Raw genomic sequence first — 16,159 nt, forward strand, 5'->3', positions numbered from 1 at the left:
GGTTAAGAATGTTTCAGTCCTTTGAGGTTATGGAGGTTATGTCTCCATTACACTCTGGCTTGCGTCGTTTCTGACAAGAAGTTGTCTGTCACTCTTTTCTTTGTTCTTGTGTACAATATTGCTTCCAGCCCCTAGTTGCTTTTTTTTTTTTTTTTTTTTGAGACGGAGTCTCGCTCTGTCGCCCAGGCTGGAGTGCAGTGGCGCAATCTTGGCTCACTGCAAGCTCCGCCCCCCGGGTTCACGCCATTCTCCTGCCTCAGCCTCTCTGAGTAGCTGGGACTACAGGCGCCCGCCACCACGCCCGGCTAATTTTTTGTATTTTTAGTAGAGACAGGGTTTCAGCCTAGTTGCTTTTAAGATTTTCTCATTACCTTGTTTTTTCTAAAATAAATAAATAAATAAATAAAAATAAAAAAAGTAATTTGTGTACTTTGATGTGGCTTCTTTTGTTTATTTTGTTGAAGGTTTATTGAATTTATTGAATCTGTGGTTTATAGTTTTTGCCAAATTTGGGGAAAATTTAGCCATATTGTAGGGACTCTACTCATGTGTTAGTGTGCTTGGTGTGGTTCTGTTCCTTTCATTTTTATTATGAATGTTTTATTTCTCTTCATTTCATTTTGGGTAGTTTCTGTTACTACTAGGTCTTCAAGTTCCTCTCTAGAAGTTCCACTAGGATCTTTTCAAATATCTTCTTTTGTTTTTTTTATCATGTTCATATTTTTTTAAATGCATAGACCACTTGTACAATAGCTGTTTTTATGTCCTTGTCTGCTAATTCCATCATGTTTGTCATTTCTGACTGTGTTCCTATTGATTTTTTTTTTTTTTTCTCTCCTGGTCATAACCACACTGAGCCAGACTCAATGATGCATGTCTGTTGTCCCAGTACTCAGAAGGCTTAAGGCAGGAGGATTAACAGTGCGAGCCCAGCCTGGGCAAAATAGTGAGATTCTGTCTCCAAATATATAAATAAATAACCGTAGTCAATAGTTTAGCCCACATCATTACTCAGCCAGAGACTTGAAGGGAGCCCTCTTCTGATTTTTGGAGCTCCGTCTCCATATGCAGTTCTCTCCTCTATAATATTTAATCCTATCAATTATAACCTTCCAAACTCCAACCTCTGTCTCTTCAACTCAGAAAGATCACTGGGCTCTGTTTGTTTTCCTACCTGTCTGTACCGTGGCCTGGAAAATGCCTCCAGATAGTAATATGGGAACTCATATTGCTCATCTCCTTTGTTTCTGTCAAGAATCACACTCCTTCACTGTGTTGTTCCTCGTCCAATTATTGTTGTCTCATATATTGTGTCAATTTTTCTAGTTGTTTACAGTAGTAGGGTAATTTCTATAACAGTTAATCCTTCATGTGTAGAAGTGGAAGTCCTCACAATATATCCTTTTTGAGACGGAGTCTCACTCTGTTGCCCAGCTGGAGGGCAGTGGCATGATCTCAGCTCACTGCAACCTCCACCTCCCGGTTCAAGCGATTCTCCTTCCTCAGCCTCCCAAGTAGCTGGGATTACGGGGGTGCATCATCATGCTGTGTTAATTTTTGTATTTTTAGTAGAGACAGGGTTTCCATATTGGCCAGGCTGGTCTTGAAGTCCTGACCTCAAGTGATCCACTCGCCACAGCCTCCCAAAGTGCTGGGATTATAGGCATGGGCCACTGTGCCTGGCCTGTCCTTTTAATTAATGTTTGTTATCATCAGTACAGTCAGAGTCAACAGTTTGTGCTGGATATTACATATTCCTCTATAGAAGCAGACATGTTGGTAGTTATCATGTTGATTGGCATAGTTTTGGTCAAGTTATAGAACTGGTTATTGATATATATGTTATTATAATAGTATTAAAATTACCTTTTGTTGATATTACCTGCAAATGTTTGTAGTGTTTTGTCCTTAGAAATTTTAAATTGAAGAAGTAGCTGGTTATTAAATTCTTGCTAACTGGTATATCTGTCAGACCTTCCTGTTCTGACTATTCTTTCTTTCCTCAGGGCTGAATCACTAGCTGCTTCTTAAAGCTTTTAAACAATATTTCTTTGTCCTAGAATTGCACTTTATTCTTTTATTATCTAGAAACAGTGCATATGTGCACACAGACACACACACACAACAACCTTTTTACTTAAGAACATAAGTGTCTTCTCATCTCCTACATCCAACCTGTAAAAGGCACATAAGGCTATTTTAACTAACCCCTTTTGAGTATCCCTAATCCAAAAATCCAAAATCCAAAATGCTCTAAAATCTGAAACTTTTTGAGTGCCAACATGACACTCAAAGGAAATGCTCATTGGAGCACTTTGGATTTTGGATTTTCAGATTAGGGATGTTTAGCTAGTACATATGATGCAGATTTTCCAGAATTTGAAAAAAATCTGAAATCTAAAACCCCTCTGGTCCCAAGCATTTTGGATAAAGGAATATTTACCTGTAGTTCAAAAGAATAAAGTGATCCAAATTATTGTATTTATAATTATAGTTTCCAGGTTTTTGGGTAGAAGGTTCTTGAAGGTGAGCCTATTTTTCTATTCCTTTTCCTACCTCATAGAGGCCCTATTTCACATATCCTTATTTGTCCTATCTTCTGAAGCCAAAGCGGTGGTTCAAATGTTAAGACTCTGAGTTTGTGGCAAGTATTGGTTTGTTTGCTGGATTTCAACTTAAATAATGCTAAGTGAGAAGCTGGGCCCCAGTAGTAGTATTTAGGCTCTGTTGGATGCAAAGAAATAAGGAAAGAAAAGAGATAAAAGACAAGCACCACTTCCTTTCCCTCTAGGTGAGACCAACTAAAAACCGTACATTGTTACTGGTCTGGGTTCCTTTTATGTGTTTCTATTTACATTTGTGAGTGTTGTTTTGTGTATTTTGGTCAATTATAATAATACATTTCCCCTCCATATAAAGAATGAATGAAATTAATTTTGTTCAGAAAGACTGGACAGTTACATTATCTGTTATTTTTTTCCTCCCCCTTCTTATACAACATATCTAGTGATTTGAGAATTTTGAAACTGCATTCAGTTTTCATGAGCATAAGTATGAGAATATCTTAAAGTGAAGTTATTGAGAGCTTTACTGGCAAGTATAATATACATATTGCATAATTATTGGCTATGACAGTGCATTGTTTATCAACATGTCATCTTTGCTCTCTCAGCCCTGCCCTGTGAGCTTGAGCCCCTTATAACAACTTCCATTAATACTGGCTCCCATTGTACAATTCTTTCTCACCACAAAACCCTCACTCACTTCATTCTAACCACACTGACCTCTTTGTGGTTCCTTGGGAACTGCAGGCATACTCATACTGTGTCTTTGCACTTATATTCCCTCTGCTTCAAGGGCTCTTCCTTTAGATAGCTAATCTACATGGCTTACTACCTTGATTCATTCAGGTTTTGTCTCATTGTGAGTCTTCTTCAACTATTCCCTATCAAAAATAAGTGTCTTTTCCCAATCACTTCATCATCCTGGACTCAAAAAATCTGCCCTCCTTGGCCTCCCAAAATGCTGGGATTACAAGTGTGAGCCAATGTGGCTGGCCTTTAAATGCATTTTCAACTTACAGTGGACTTACTGGGATGTAATCCAGTACCATAATCCATACCTTTTTTTTTTTGAGATGGAGTTTCACTCTTGTTGCCCGGGCTGGAGTGCAATGGGGCAATCTCGGCTCACTGCAACCTCCGCCTCCCGGGTTCAAGTGATTCTTCTGCCTCAGCCTCCCAAGTAGCTGGGATTACAGCCATGCGCCACCATGCCCAGCTAATTTTCTGTTTTTAGTAGAGACGGGGGTTTCTCCATGTCGGTCAGGCTGGTCTCGAACTCCTGACCTCAGGTGATCTGCCCGCCTCAGCCTCCCAGAGTGCTGGGATTACAGGCATAAACCACTGCAACTGGCCTCATCATCCATACCTTTTATCTTGCTTTTAAAATTTTTATTAGCACTCGTTTTTACTTGACAATCTGTTCTTTATCTCTTAGTTTATTGTCTGTTTCACTTGAATAGATTTCATGTGGGCAGAGACCTTATCTCTAAGCTTTAGAACAGTATCTGGTACATAATAGGTATTCAACAATTACTTGTTACAAGGAGTCAATGAATGAATGAATCAATGAATGATGTTTTATTTGTATGAGGACACCTAAACTATATACCTGATATACCTTCAAACCAAACATATAATAATATAACAGAAAATAGAAAACTCTATTTGCTGTTTAAGTACAGATGCTCCTCGACTTGGGATGGGGTCACATCCCAGTAAACCCATTGTACGTTGAAAATATAAGTTGAAAATGCATTTAAACGCCAGGCGCATTGGCTCACACCTGTAATCCCAGCATTTTGGGAGGCCAGGGAGGGCAGATTTTTTGAGTCCAGGAATTTGAGACCAGCCTAGGCAACATGGTGAAACCCTGTCTCTACAAAAAATACAAAAATTTGCCAGGTGTGGTGCCATGTACCTGTAGTCCCAGCTGCCTGGGAGGCTGAGATGGCAAGATCACTTGAGTCCAGGAGGTCAAGGCCGCAGTGACCCATGATCACACCACTGCATTGCAGCCTTGGTGACAGAGTAAGACCCTGTCTTCAAAACAAAACAAAACAAAACAAAAAAAGAAAGAAAAGAAAAAGAAAAAGCATTTCATACACCCAACCTACTGATCATCATAGCTTAGCCTAGCCTACCTTAAACATGCTCAGAACACTTTTATTAGCCTACAGTTGGGCAAAATCATCTAATACAAAGCCTATTTTATAATATAGTGTTGAATATCTCATGCAATGTGTTGAATACTGTATTGAAAATGAAAAACAGAATGGTTGTATGTTTACTGGAAGTATTCTTTCTACTGAATGCATATCGCTTTCACATCGTCATATAGCTGAAAAATCCTAAGTCGAGCCATTGTAAGTCAGGCATCATCTGTACTTGTATAAGTTTTAAAGACAAAATTTTCTAATTTTAACTACAGAATTTCAGTTCTGTTTGACTGTACCTTGAGTGAAGGTCACCTTTTTTTTTTTTTTTTTAAAGAAACAAGGTCTTACTCTGTTGCCCTGGCTCTAGTGCAGTGGTGCAATCATAGCTCACCGTAACCTCGACTCCTGGGATCTAGTGATCCTCCTGCCTGAGCCTCCCAAATAGCTAGAACTACAGGTGCACACTACCATGCCCAACTAATTTTTTTAGTTTTTGTAGAGATAGGGTCTTGCTCTGTTGCCCAGGCTGGTCTCGAACTCCTTGCCTAAGGGAATCCTTTCTGCCTTGGCCTCCCAAAGAGCTGGGATTACAGGAATGAGCTGCTATGCCTGGCCCAAAGGGAAAGACCTTTAGGACCAAAACATTAGTCATAAAAATTCTGTCCTTTAAAAATCTGAACTTTTATTTGTTCTTCATTCCATAATTGAGCTCAGTGGCTGAAATAATGAAAAATCCTTTGCTTTTTTACTTTTCTTTACCTTCTAAACTATTCTGTAGCTCTTTGTTAGTCTTGAAATCTAGATAAGTTTTTATCATCATTATCAACTGATTAGTAATATCTTCTGAGAACAACGTACTGCATTGCAGGCATCTAATGATTTTCTTCTTTCCTCTTCCTCCTCCTTTGTGTATCCATAATGTTTGGACTGCTAGCGGTTGAGCCTGTTGTGATTTTTAAAGATAGAATTACGCCTCTCTCCACATCCTGCTGAAACACAAGAGGACCTGTTCATAGACACTGCTGTCTATATTTTCTCTAGGGGTATTAAAAATGCCCATATATGGAGCATAACATACTGTGGTATTAAGAGGATAAACTTAATCTGCTTCATTGAGGCTTATTACAGATTTTGGAGACTGGGGAGTCAGATGCCTTGTTTTCAGAAAGTATATCATCCTTTTATGGTATTTAGTTTGTTTTGAACTTTCCATTATTTCCAAATTCCTGCAGAAGTATGGAAATAAACAATATTCTTTCTGATTGTGACCTTTTGAAAGAAATAAACAAGTTGTTTTTGTTTAGCAACAGCATTATCAATTTATGCCAACAAATTTTTTCTATAACCAGTATAATTACAGATATCAGTAAGGTCTGGAAGTACCATCTCTTTGTTAACTCTCGTTATTAAGGCAATAAAAAATAATGTTAAAGTTTGTTTTCTGAGGATTGATCTATCTGAACTTCTTTGTAACTAAAAAGAAAATCATACCTGTAAGTGAAAAGCTGGTTGCATTCAGTTGCTTTGCTGGCCAGCTGTTGTTGTAGGGTAATAGGGAACCCTAAGCGAGACTGCTAATCTTGTGTAGAAGTTAAGAGACTATGCAAGAAACTTTGCAACATTCAAGCTGCATTTCCATATTGTCCAAAGAATATTCATTTTGGTATTTCCTCATTGCCTAATACATAACCTCCTCCACTTTTGTGCACAATCTCTGTATGTGTGTGTGTTTGTATATGTGTGTTTATATGTATGTGTGTATATTTATGTGTCTGTATAGAAGGAGGTGCTTTTCAAATGTTAGCTGAAATATATTTAATCTGTGCATCTCTTTTTTTTTTTACTGAAAGCGATCCCATCAAATATGTTGATTGATGGAACCAAAATGTATTGAGGCTCTGCTGTTTGCTAGGCATTATGATAGGTCCTAGGCATATGTGTTTTAGATTTTTGCAGCTCTGCCTGGGAAATGCTTCTTTTCTCTCAGGGAAGACAAACCAATAATTGTAACACATTGTATTAACAGGATTATGTACAAGAGGGTTGAAAGCACAGGAGAAGAGTGTGTAAATTATTCTCAGTGGTCACGAAAGTTTTCTGAAGAAGTATTTCTTGAGATGGAGTCTCATGCCGTCTCCCAGCCTGGAGTGGAGTGGTGCCATCTCAGTTTACTGCATCCCCCACCTCCCAGGTTCAAGCAATCCGCCTGTCTCAGCCTCCCAAGTAGCTGAGACTACAGGCATGCACCACTGTGCCTGGCTAATTTTTGTATTTTTAGTAAAGACGAGGTTTCACCATGTTGTCCAGGCTTGTCTTGAACTCCTGACCTCAAGTGATCTGCTTGTCTCAGCCTCCTAAAGTGCTAGGATGACAGGCACAAGCGCCCGGCCTCAAAGAGGTATTTTTTATGCAAAGAAGAGTAGAGGTCATTTTAGGTAGAGGAAACAGCATGGGCATAAAGCATATAGTGACTTCCCCCGGGAACTACAGGTAATTCAACCTCTGCCTCCCGGGTTCAAGTGATTCTCCTGCCTCAGCCTCCTGAGTAGCTGGGATTACAGGCATGTGCCACCACACCCGGCTAATTTTGTATTTTTAGTAGAGACAGAGTTTCTCCATGTTGGTCAGGCTGGTCTGGAACTCCCGACCTCAGGTGATCCGCCCGCCTTGGCCTCCCAAAGTGCTGGGATTACAGGCGTGAGCCACCACACCCAGCCTAATTTCTGAATTTTCTAAGATTATTTTTTAAGAAGAAAGAACCCCTAAAAATCTAATATGCACTGTGACCCTTAAAAGAAACAGCAGGTAGTAAAAGCTGGTAATTTAATGCATATTAAATAAATATAACAAATAATATATGTTTAATGTATTTTCCTTAGTGGGAGAATACAGGCTGGAACTGGATGGTGGAGAAAGACTCAAGGATAAAATTGAGAAGAAAAAACAAAGGATAGGAATGGAGAACAAAAGACGGGGGAGGGGCCAGGTGCAGTGGCTCATGCCTGTAATCCCAGCACTTTGGGAGGCTGAGGTGGGCGGATCACCTGAGGTCAGCAGTTGGAGACTAGCCTGGCCACATGGTGAAACCCCATCTTTACTAAAAATACAAAACTTAGCTGGGCATGGCATGGTGGTGTGCACCTGTAATCCCAGCTACTCAGGAGGCTGAGGTAGGAGAATCACTTGAACCTCGGAGGCGGAGGTTACAGTGAACTGAGATCGTGCCACTGCACTCTAGCCTGGGTGACAGAGTGAAACAGTCTCAGGAAAAAAAAAAAAAAAAAGAAAGGATGGGGAGTGGACAGCACACACCGGGTAGTGGGAGGTAGAGTTAGCAGATTTTCCAAGGATTTTTAAATGATGTGTACTTGATGTAGGTTTCCCTGCCATCCAGTGCTCTTTAACTACTGATCCCCATAATAATGATTTACAGTTTTTGTATGTTTGTAGTTATTTTTAGAGACTACTCATGAATAATTGAAACAACTTATCTTGGAAATTTTCCTCGAAGATAAAGCAGGAACTACTAGAGAAATGCTACTTCTTGACCAGATAAAATCAGTCTTCACCCATATTTTAATTTATTACAGTGAAGCTCATACATAGTTATAGTGAGCCATAATCTTTTGAAATTGAATTTTGGCAAAGTTTGATTTTTCAAAGAGGATTTTCTTTGTGGTGAGACTATTTTATTGAGGATATTATCCTTCTCTTATTATCAAACTTTTAGGCCTTCTACTTCCGTCTCCTGTCATCTCAAATTGCTGTGGAGCAGAGATGGGAATTTAGCTGTTGGGGTTGCTCTTTATTCAGGGAAAAATGGCTTGTGTTTCATCTACAGGCTGGTCTGTAATTGCCTGGGTAAGATGATAATGGAATCTCATAACTAAACTTAAGGCTTTTTTCCTGTACAGTGCATTTCATTCTTCCCAGTATTTGCTTTTCCTTTTACCAAAATTAATGCATCAAAAGGATGGTGGACGATCTGATGAACATAATGTTCATTTAAAAAGTCGGGTAGACTGAACAATTTTTGGGAAAACGAACACAAGTCAGGTAGATGAACAATTTTAGAAAAAAGTAAAATCTTCCCTTGGATGCTTAAAAAAACCCCTAATTTCTGTCTCCTACTTTCTTACCCCACCACTTTCTTTTTTTGCATATATTTGTTTTTACAGGCATGGAAGTTTTTAATGGGCATTCACTTCTCTTATCTTAGTTATTCCTGCTTTCATCTCTTTTTCATTTTCTTTGAGACGGAGTCTCGCTCTGTCACCCAAGCTGGAGTGCAGTGGTGCGACCTCGGCTCACTGTAAGCTCCGCCTCCCGGATTCACACCATTCTGCTGCCTCAGCCTCCCGAGTAACTGGGACTACAGGCGCCCACCACCACTCCTGGCTAATTTTTTGTATTTTTAGTAGAGACGGGGTTTCACTGTGTTAGCCAGGATGATCTCGATCTCCTGACCTCGTGATCTGCCCCCCTTGGCCTCCCAAGGTGCTGGGATTACAGGCGTGAGCCACTGCGCCCGGCCCCCTCTTTTTCATTTTCATGTGTTTATTTTCCTGACATATACTTACCAAATTCCAAGTTATAGTGCAGACTGGGACTATCTTACTGAACCTGCCATTGTGTCTATTTTAAGCCAGCCCAGCAGGCCCTTCATTTTGGTCTAAGGCTGTGTTCTTGAAGACTGTCCCATTGTATCCCCACCACCAATAGGGATGGATGCGAAGGGTCCGGAACGTTAGTCAGTGTCCCCTTGCCAGCTCTTAGCTAATTGCCAGTTTAATGGTGAATCCATATCTGTCGTGAGCTGGAAGAGCTGAAGGGCACACATTAAGGGCCAAATAAATGTTTGCATAAATTGAGAACTCTATGTGCATAGAAATAAAGCTCATAACTGAAGTCCTTAAGAAATGAAGCTGTTTAGGCAAGCACTTCTGTCCGTAAGTCTAGCCAATTAAGTGTGCAGATATAAGCATGTGTCCCAGTGTGTGTCCATTAGTGACTACTGAAGCCCTCAGGTGCTCTGGTGACTTCATATGCAAGCGTGGCCTGGCAGGAACTGCCTGTGCTATGACTAATCAGGAGACTTTCCAGGGAAAAGGATGTCAGGCATGGGGATTCCACATTTAGCGTCACTTTTAGTATGTAATGACTTCCATATCCTATTTGAGAGATCCATTCTCATTAGGATTCATGCTTGAAATACACCCTTACAAAAGCTGAACTTTCTCATGTTGACTAAGAACAAGATCATCTTTGACAGATTTTTGAATTGAATTGGCAAAGCAAAATTCTCCTCGAGTCCAAGGGTTTCATTTTGCTCATGCTCTTTCGTTCCATTGTGTTTTAAACCCGGTTGCTATTATATAGAGTATTTTAGCAGCCTTGATCTTGGAGACATTAAGACCATTGTTCCTGTTGTTGCTGATTTAGTGTTACAGCTGCTTCCTCTTTATGTGATTTAATTTGAGGTTTCAGCCCACCAGGGGGCTATTGGTCCCCACCTATGCAGCTTGAAGAGCTGGCTGCTGTTTCTCCGTGGATGCTGTTTCCATTCCTATTCATAGCGATTTTTCCCCTTCTATATTCATCTAGCAACAGCAAGGCACTGTTCCAGGAACCCGCACTCTCTACATAAGGCATAACATGGAACCATTTGGATGGAAAAATTATAAATTAAAATTATTCTGTTCATTTTAAAATATTCATATTGTGTTGCTCAAATGCCAGTAACTGGAAAATCATGGATAATGTCCTGTTTTTATAACCTCTTTCAGAATGTTTTAAAATCTGTTTATGTTGTTACTTAGCCATCTCTTTTCCTGGAGTGTATTTTGTGATAAGATTTTGTTAAAAAAAAGATTGTATGAGTCCAGTGCCTAATGGCAGATGTAATATTAAAGATGATACCACTAATTTCAGTCCACTTTTTAAATAGAAAAAGATTTATTCCATGTACAGAGAATATTTATAAAATTATACGCTTCTAAAAATAGCCTATGGACATGCCAGACTGTTTCTTTGGAGGATGAAGCTTTTTATTAAATGATTAAGATTAAGCAAAGGTTTATTATTTCTGGAACTAGGTATTTAATTTAAACTATGAAAACCCATATATCCATAATACTACTAATTTTCAGATGCTAAAAATATCTTCAGCTTTTAAAATGTATTGAGCTTTTTATTTTTTAAAAAGCTTTTTAAGTGCTCTTTTTTCTATGTATTCTGTTCTCAATGCTAAGTTATTGATTCTTTAATTTGGGAAAACTAAAATCTTATTTCTATCCTTGTATTTTCCATGTTGTGTGGGTGTGGGTGAGGATGTGTATGTCTCAGAAAGATAGACAGGCAGGAAAAAGTGAAAATGTTTTCATATGGTTTAGCTTTTTGCTAAAATAATTATATTTCTTATGCTAAAGGAAAGAATAGCGATTGGAAATCTTTTTGCTGTGTTTTTTTCTACCTCTTGGAACATATTAAGAGGAGCGAAGATCTTTATTTTATGCTTTCTTATTCTGTAAGTTTTAAGTCCACGTTCACATAAAAGCCATGTGTTTTATTTGTTGTCTCTCTTGGCTAGGAATATTTAAATGTATTTTTGAAACTCTTCTGTTCTGTCAACTAAAAATAATTTAAAATTATAATTTTAAGACACTTTCTAGAAACTTATACTTTGGTTCAGGCTAAAGTCTTCAGTTTGTGTGCCTGTGTGTGTGCTGAGGTTCTTCAGAAGCAACAAACCACTTGAGCGTGAACAAATTTCACAGGCTCACTTCATTGTTTGTTTTAGCCTTGTTAATCATTTGGCCTTTTAAAATAGGTTGATCATTTCATTGAATATGGATTGAGAAAAGTTCTGTGTGCCATGAAAGCCTGAATAGCTCTTGCTAACTCTGTTTTATTCATTTTAAATAACATGAGGGGGATCCCAAAGTATTTCCTCTGGACTTTTGAAGCAGTATCATTGCAGGGTATGATATTTGAAGTCAGGATTCTTTATAACAATAATAACGACAAAAATATATATACGTTTTCCTAAAGTCTGATTTATGGAAAATAGAAAGCAAGCTGTCAGTAAACAGGTTTTCCAACACACACACTCAGTTTAGGCAGCAACCAACTTTTTTGAATGCAGCAATAAAATGAATACTATTCTTAATTGAATAATGAGGACAGACTAGAATAGTTGCTACGAGAAAAATGGGTACCTTATAATTAATAATATGTGAGCTAAACCTTAACTACACTTGACATTTTTCCTTAGGTTGGTGCCATACTGATTAATGAGTTAACTGCTAATAGTGCCTATTCTGTGGAGTGACTGTTTCAGTTCCAGGGCTTAGAGTGTTCAATAAAATAGGTATTCTCTGAGGTGGGACTGAGGCTTTAGTCCTGATCAAAGTGCTTTGGGGGAAGCACAGTTGAACTGATTGGCTGTGAATGTTAATCACTTCATAGGACACACTGATAATTTACAGCATTGTTGTAACTCTGTGGTGTTCATAAAATGAACTTAATAACCCACTGGCACCATGGGATAAGCTGCTTTTTCTCTGCAATTGAATACCCAGACTGCCTGAATAATAGTGTTGAGAAATACTGCATTAAAAAGAGTGAGCAGCTGTATGATGAAGGAAACAGCTCTGCCACAGATTTGTTAATTATCTCCTTTGATTCACAGAGGGTGTTTGTGAGATATGGTTGACCAGTGAAGACACGGGGGCTTATGGCAGAGATATTGGCACCAATCTCCCCACACTCCTGTGGAAACTGGTTGAAGTGATTCCTGAGGGAGCAATGCTGAGGCTTGGCATGACAAATCCACCCTATATTTTAGAGCATCTGGAGGTAAGGAAAAGCACCCCATTTGCATGCTGACATAGACACTAACCAATCCAGACAGTGTGGCAGCCTCAGTATCATCGCATCATCTTCATTTAAAACTCCTTCACATTTTTTTTTTTTTTTGTAGTCCCGCATTTCCAAGAATGAATCAAGACTTTCGAATCCCCTTCTTTGGCAGGCAACACTTTTTTACTTCCTCATCATTAATCAGCATTGCCCAAATTTTTCAATACTTGCCACTTTGCCACAGTTCTTTGTTTGTTTGTAGCCCTTCCGTCTTCCAGCACATAAATTTGCCTCAGTTCCTCCATTTTGACCCCTTGTCTGATTCGGAACTGCTAATATGTTGCATTACTTTTGCAACCCACAGTCAATATTGTGTTATCCAAACTACTGCTAGCCATATCAGAAAAGGTACTGTGCTTGAAGCTTGAAGATGAATTTTCAATTTCATCCCTTCATCTGGAGATACACAGGGGTGAAGTTGAATAAGAGGGACACAGAGCAAGGTACTCTTTCACTTGATTTGCACATGCGTTACTGTGGCACCTGTATTCCCATTGTAAGGCCCATCCCTGAATACATGACATTTTCTTTCAGAGAGTTTCCTTCCTTGTTTTCCATTTATCGACATAATGGTAATCACTGTGAACAAAGGTGATTCTGAGATCCCTGATTTTGTTTTTATACTTTTCCACAGATCGGGATGCTTACCCTTAAGTAGCTGTGTCAAACTAGGCAAATGGGCGTATGTCCAGGTAACTGTGGTACCTGATGGCAAATGACACAGTAAATATGAGCAAAGAATATGGACAGGGGAGCAACCATATAAATGAAGAAGTACTTGCTAGGATCCATGACTTCTATTTGATAACTAATTACTTTAGACCCATAGTTATGGACATAAAATCTGATTAGTGCAGTTGCAAAGTCATGTATAAAGTATGAAAACAAATAACTTTTATTTTTTTTCAAGTGTGTTCTTTGCAGTACATTTGTGCAGAAAAATAACATCCCAAAAAGCTAAAAGCAACCACTGTTGCTGAAATTTAATGCAAATGCTAATGGATAGCTAAACATTTAAAAGATTATTTCGCTGATTTGATTTTAAGACTATACTTGTTGAGGTTTTTGTTGAACAGCTTCCTTAATATCAACAACCTATTTCAGAAATTCTGAAGACAGTTAGTAATTTGACTGCTAATTATAAATACATAATGAGGGAGTTTAGCAATTTTAATTTTATTATTTACATTTTTCCAGCTAGCTCCTTCTAGTAAGGGTATATGATTTATATGTTAAGTTTAGTACTTTAGACAGTGTGGGATGATTATGATTTGCTATTTTAAAATAATAAAATAAAATTTGCAGGCATGTCAACTTTTACTTAACACTTGGACTCAACACTTGATAAAGCAAAGTGATTCTCTGTAAAAAAAAAAAAAAAAAAGAAAAAGTCAAATATGCTAAGAGCTGTGACGTGCTGTGTTTGCAGTAAATGTGAGGCATACATCGTGAAGACCAGGAGATGCACTAGACGTGTGGAGGGTAGGGAGGGAAACAGGCCACATCAATATAAGGTTTATGATAACAGCCACTTTTTTTGGATTGGAAAAGATCTGATCAGGGATCCAGGGACCCACAAGAGATAGAGTCAGATAAGTTCAAAAAGGAAGAAGCACAAGGAAGAAAAATCTTGTGTTGGCTCTGAGGTAACTAACCAAATACTCCTTGGAATAAATTCAGCATTTTAATTGATTGCAAGATTGCAGCAGCTAATACTGTGTGTATAGCAAATCCTAGTGCTCAGCACCTGAAGTAGTGCCAGACTTGCTGACCTCTGAATAGATGCTCCAGGAGAGCTTCTAAAAATCAACAAAAGATCTGAAATATAACTTTGTACTTTGCCTGGAAAACACCAGATGTTTAGTTCCTAGATCGTAGCTGGAGTGATAACAAATTTTGGTGGTCATGACATTATATTTTTTTAAATCCTTTGAAGTATGTATCATGTTGGCCTTTCCTCCTACATTATCATCTTGAGGCAACAATCTTGTTATATCTGTCTGTGGATCTGTCCCACCCAGTAGTGGCTCAATAAATGAGTGAATACGAGAATGAATACAGGAAGAGCTGGCCAGGCTCAGTGGCTCACACCTGTAATGCCAGCACTTTGGGAGGTCAAGGCAGGTGGATCACTTGAGGTCAGGGGTTTGAGACCAGCCTGGCCAACATGGTGAAACCCCGTCTCTACTGAAAACACAAAAATTAGCCAGGCATGGTGGTGTGCGCCTGTAATCCTAGCTACTCAGGAGGCTGAGGCAGGAGAATCGCTTGAGCCCAGGAGGCAGAGGTTACAGTGAGCCAAGATTGTGCCACTGCACTCCAGCCTGGGTGACAAAGCGAGATTATCTCAAAAAAAAAAAAAGGAAGAGCCTTCTTCATAAAATAAATTATATAGCCCACACTGTAGTCTTGAACTTTGAAATCCTAACCCCTGGCCAGAAGAGGCAGCAAAAGATGATGAAGTAAATGAGCTGCAAGGGTGAGAATTGTTCCCCATAGAAAGCCAACCACTGCTCTGCACTTTATGTGCAGGAGGTAATCCGGCTGTGATACCACACTCAGGGAGAAAGCCATCCAAAAGAAACAGAGCAAAAGGAAACAAAGATATGCAAGAATCAAAGGTCTACACCATCTCAAAGTAAGAGCTTTTAAACTCTTCCTTTGTTTCCTGGACCAGACCTTCACACCTTGCTGTTTGTTCTCATCTTCCTCTGCATGGCAGAGCCCGGAACGCTCAGGATTCCACAAACACATCGTTATGTAACAGAAAAGGTGACTGAGCCCCAGAAGGCTTACATGGCTTCCCAGTGTCAGAAAGGGCAGTAGGGAAGGGAGCCCAAATCTGGTGCTCCTCAGTCCTGTGCACAGCAATATCTTGTAAATTTCCATTTTCCCCTCACTAGGCTTAGACCACTCTACAGAAATTACTTGACTTATCTCAAGGGTACTGAACAGAGTTCACCAATAAGAAAAAAACAGAAGATGAAAACAGAAAAAAATAACAGCAAATGAAGGTGGTGATTTTTTAAACTATAGGGATTGAAGGAATCCACTCTTGAAATAACTACCCTGATGCTTTAATACCTTCAGGGCAAGGATTTCTTGAGAATTTTATTGGGAAGACTCAGCCTTCTTGTGTTTTAGGAAGATGCTTCACACAACAGACTTTAATTAGAGAGTACTTGGCTGGTCTGTTTTCCTTCCTCTTCATTCTGTTCACTTCTTATTCACCTGACTCTCAGATTTTTTAAAAACACCTTTTACCAACTTAAAAGAAAAAAAAAAAAAAAGAACAGTTTAAAGGGAAAGTTATATAAAGGAAAGCACCAAAGTTTTTGTCATTATTTAAAAGTATGCTGGGGAAAGATACATCTGTTGAGAATACATTTTATTCAATCTCCATAGGAATAGAGGATGCACATTACAGTTAACACAGGATCACTTTTAAGGTTTCTTTAAGAGTCTAGCATTGTGTGTGGCACTTTATATAGTAAATATTGAATATATGTGTACTGAATG

The 16,159-nt window shown here is 38.9% G+C and overlaps 1 protein-coding gene across 2 annotated transcripts in view; it reads left to right on the top strand.

Annotated features, from left to right (window-relative positions):
- The window catches only part of CDKAL1 (CDK5 regulatory subunit associated protein 1 like 1), a 700,650-nt gene that overhangs the window by 410,985 nt on the left and 273,506 nt on the right, over positions 1–16,159 (top strand). For both annotated transcript variants that reach the window (XM_030817372.1, XM_030817373.1), the window contains one exon: positions 12,411–12,577. In XM_030817372.1, the coding sequence (XP_030673232.1) occupies positions 12,411–12,577 (167 nt within the window). The remainder of the gene's footprint in view (positions 1–12,410; positions 12,578–16,159) is intronic.

The sequence above is a fragment of the Nomascus leucogenys genome, chromosome 8 (assembly GCF_006542625.1).
Source record: "Nomascus leucogenys isolate Asia chromosome 8, Asia_NLE_v1, whole genome shotgun sequence".
Classification (NCBI taxonomy): domain Eukaryota; kingdom Metazoa; phylum Chordata; class Mammalia; order Primates; family Hylobatidae; genus Nomascus; species Nomascus leucogenys.